The 3,823-nt window shown below is 40.0% G+C and overlaps 1 protein-coding gene across 1 annotated transcript; it reads left to right on the plus strand.

Moving 5' to 3' along the window:
* The first annotated feature begins 731 nt into the window (after positions 1-731).
* On the plus strand, positions 732-1,673 carry LOC114047208 (olfactory receptor 6B2-like). The gene has a single exon (XM_027868010.1). It carries the CDS (start codon positions 732-734, stop codon positions 1,671-1,673), a length of 942 nt encoding a protein of 313 aa, XP_027723811.1.
* The last annotated feature ends 2,150 nt before the right edge of the window (positions 1,674-3,823 follow it).

The following is a 3,823-nucleotide window of genomic DNA, read 5'->3' on the forward strand; positions in this document are numbered from 1 at the left end:
GACAGTATCTGCATCCAGAGAAAGAATTGATAAATAGAAGTGTATATAGAATAATTTTGCACACACACACACACATACACATACATACTATTTGTATGCCATCTCTAGGGTCTAGGGCTAGGGGTGTTGGGAAGAAAAAAAAAGAAATTTACATGATAATTTTGTTGCATATTTTAAAGGAATAGCAAGTTGTGTGTAGTAGATTTGCAGTTTCATGTATAATCATCTTTTCTATTGTACTATGTTATGGAAATGTTTTATTCCATAAATTAAAAGTCAAATTAAAAATATTTATCAGAGGAATCCTGCATGCTATATGGCTGCTTCAAACACTTTCTCAGCCAAGAATTTGCACCTTTTAGTGCCTCAGATATTTTCTGTAGAGAGGCTGATTATTTTGGAGGTTTGAACCACTTGTTGAAACTGTATGATCTCCCACATGCACTGGTAGGCAAACTGCAATACAGTATTTGTTGGGAGTAAATTGACATAATAATGGCATACAGTACTGAAGGCAGGAATGGCATCTGCCAATAAAGAAGGAAATCCCTGGATAGGGGGAAACTCTTTCCCCCGATCATATGACCCAGATATTTGGACTTTGATAACAAGAACAAAGCATAGCAGAGGGTTTCTCATTGATCCTCTCTTCTGACCACCTAACCTTCAGTATTCTACATTATTTATGATTATTTTTATTTTGCAGATCTGGAACCCTCAAGTGAATCAGAATGAGAGGAAAGAACATCAGCAACATCAGCAAATTCTTTCTCCTAGGCTTCCCCACGGCCCCATGGCTCCAGTATCTGCTTTTTCTTCTCTTCCTTTTTGTTTATCTCTTTGTCTTGATGGAAAACTTCACTATCATCTTCACTGTCTGGGCCAACACCTCCCTTCATAAACCTATGTACTATTTCCTGAGCAACATGTCATTCCTAGAAGTTTGGTATGTCTCTGATATCATTCCCAAGATGCTGAGTGGTTTTCTCTTTCAGCAAAAAAACATATCTTTTGTTGGATGCATGACCCAGCTGTACTTCTTCATTTCTCTTGTCTGTACTGAGTGTGTCCTTCTGGCCTCCATGGCCTATGACCGTTATGTGGCCATCTGTTACCCACTCCAGTATGGAGTAATCATGACCACAAGGTTATGTATGCAGCTGGTGGCCTTTTCCTATGCAACTGCCTTCATCATCTCTGTGATCAAGGTCTACTTCATCTCTCATGCCACATTCTGTGGTTCTAGTGTCATTAACCACTTTTTCTGTGATGTCTCCCCTATCCTGAAACTAGCTTGCACAGACTTCTCAACAGCTGAACTTGTAGACTTTGTCCTGGGGTTCATCATCCTGGTGTTCCCACTCATTTCCACCATGCTGTCATATGGCTACATCTCTTCAACTGTCATCCGAATCCCATCATCCACAGGCCGCTGGAAAGCCTTCTCTACATGTGCTTCCCATCTCATTGTTGTGACCATTTTCTATACAGCCTTAATCTTCATGTATGTCCATCCCCAGGCCATTGACCAAAGAAGTTCCAACAAACTGATTTCAGCCATATACACTGTTGCAACTCCAATTTTGAATCCACTAATCTATTGCCTCAGAAATAAGGAATTCAAGAATTCCCTGAAAAAGACTATGGGCCTAGGCCATACTCTTGAAAAGTAAACCCTATCCTAACCAAGAATAAAACATCCCAGGACCTTAACCATGGCTAAAAACATCTATAATCATATCATATTATATAACCATATAGTAGTAGTAGTAGTAGTAGTAGTAGTAGTAGTAGTAGTAGTGGTGGTAGTAGTAGTAGTAGTAGTAGTAGTAGTAGTAGTAGTAGTAGTAATAGTAGTAGTAATAGTAGTAGTAGTAGTAGTAGTAGTAGCAGTGGTGGTGGTAGTAGGGTGGAGGTGGTGGTTGTGGTGGTGGTGATTATTATTTCATTATTTTTCAGTCATGTCTAACTCTTCATGACCCCATTTGGGATTTTCTTGGCAAAGATACTGGACTGGGTTTGCCATTTCCTTCTCTAGCTCATTTTACAGATGTTGGCAAACAGGATTAAACGACTTGCCCAGGGTCACACAGCTAGTAAGTGTGACATACATATGACATGAATAATTTGGGAATACATTTTGCTTGACCTTGCAAGTTTGTTTTAAAACTTGCTAATTATGAAGTGAGTCAGCGTGGTGTCCAGAGGTGTCAAACGAGCATCCTGGCTGAGTGTGGTTTGAATCAGATTAAAATATAACTGGGAAAGGTTCAACAAAATAAATAAAAAATATAATGCAATATAATGTTAATTGGTGATTTTCTAAGTAAATATTCAGCCTGCAGTGATCACTTTACATCTGAGTTTTAAATCACTAGGAGCAGGCCTTGGAATAAGAAAAGATCTAGGTTCAATTCTGGCTTCACACAACTGACTGTGTGACCCTTACTCTCTCAATTCTCTAGAGGACTGTCTAAGACTATAAACTGACTCTACACAGAAAAGGTTTCAACCTGCATTGGGAGTTTCTTCAGCTGAGAGTTCTCCCTACCAGTGAAATCACAGATCTAGTGTCTGCCCTTGTCCCTGTGCCTGTCCTTATTCTATCAACCTTCTACTTTCCCCACATTATCTTAGGTGAACATGGCTATAGCTGCCTAATCATGCCTTCCAAAATACACCAGTTTCAGCCCTCAGCAAAAGATTATTGTATCTCCCCATCTAGCTTTAATCTGCTGAAACCATTACAAGAACATACATACTACAATATGGATTAGACTATCCATACAGAAAGAGTAGACCTCCAAGTATCATTAGAGAATACTTTTTCCCCTGTATTTTGGACATTGCTCAGAATCTGGAGCTAGCAGCCTACCTCTGCTCTAAAAGTTGGTCTGATTTTCTATACCTCTCATTACCCAGATCTCCAGCACAAACTGGGGGCTGTTCATTAACCACTGATTTCAACTTAGTTCTCAAGACCTGCCTTCTTTAGACTTCCTGAGAACTCCATCATAGACCCCTACAACTTCAGAAAATGAACTATACACTGAAGGAAAACTGAGCAGTCTTCCCCCAGGCTGTATCTTTGTCTACATAAAGAAGGTGTATAAGTGTGTAGTTGCAAACAAGTACAACATTTGAAAGACAAATATAGAGTCTAGGTTATGCCAGGAAGAAATTGGGTAGGAAGATACTTCTTCCCTTTCTACTAAACAAACTAGGCCCTTTAGTTGAATAACTGGCCACAGGGATAACAGCAGCATAACAATTAGCACTGGACCCAAATAGGAGAACTTACCTTTTATAATTCAGCTATCATCTGTATCAGCTGATGTTTCCAATATTAGAGTCTTCTTTGATTTTCTAGGGTAGTATGATGTAATGTACAGTCTGTCTTAAAAACTGCTATATTCACATGAGACACTTTGATGCTTGAAGGCAGAATAAGGATTTTTAATAAACAAAAAGAATTATATTAGAGACTTCCAGGAGCCAAGATGGTAGACTAAGCGGGAAATTGCCTTAACTCTACTATACTCACCTCCAAATAACCATAAAATAGCAACTCAACAAGGAATCCTGGAACAGCAGAACCAGCAAAAAGATGGGTGATAAAAATCTTCCAGCCCAAGAAGCTTGGAAGGTCAGGAAAGGTCTGTCTCACTCAGGTAAAAGGGGAGTGCAGTCCAGGATAGGAAGCATCTGGGCAAGCCAGCACCAAGCCCCACCTCAGCCAGCCAGTGGGAGGTTTTGAGCCCCAGTGCAGTGGAGCAGGCAAATGCCAACACTGAGCAACACACTCAGCATAGCCAGGCAAAGG

This window comes from Vombatus ursinus, unplaced genomic scaffold (genome assembly GCF_900497805.2).
Source record: "Vombatus ursinus unplaced genomic scaffold, bare-nosed wombat genome assembly UNPS02014786.1, whole genome shotgun sequence".
Classification (NCBI taxonomy): domain Eukaryota; kingdom Metazoa; phylum Chordata; class Mammalia; order Diprotodontia; family Vombatidae; genus Vombatus; species Vombatus ursinus.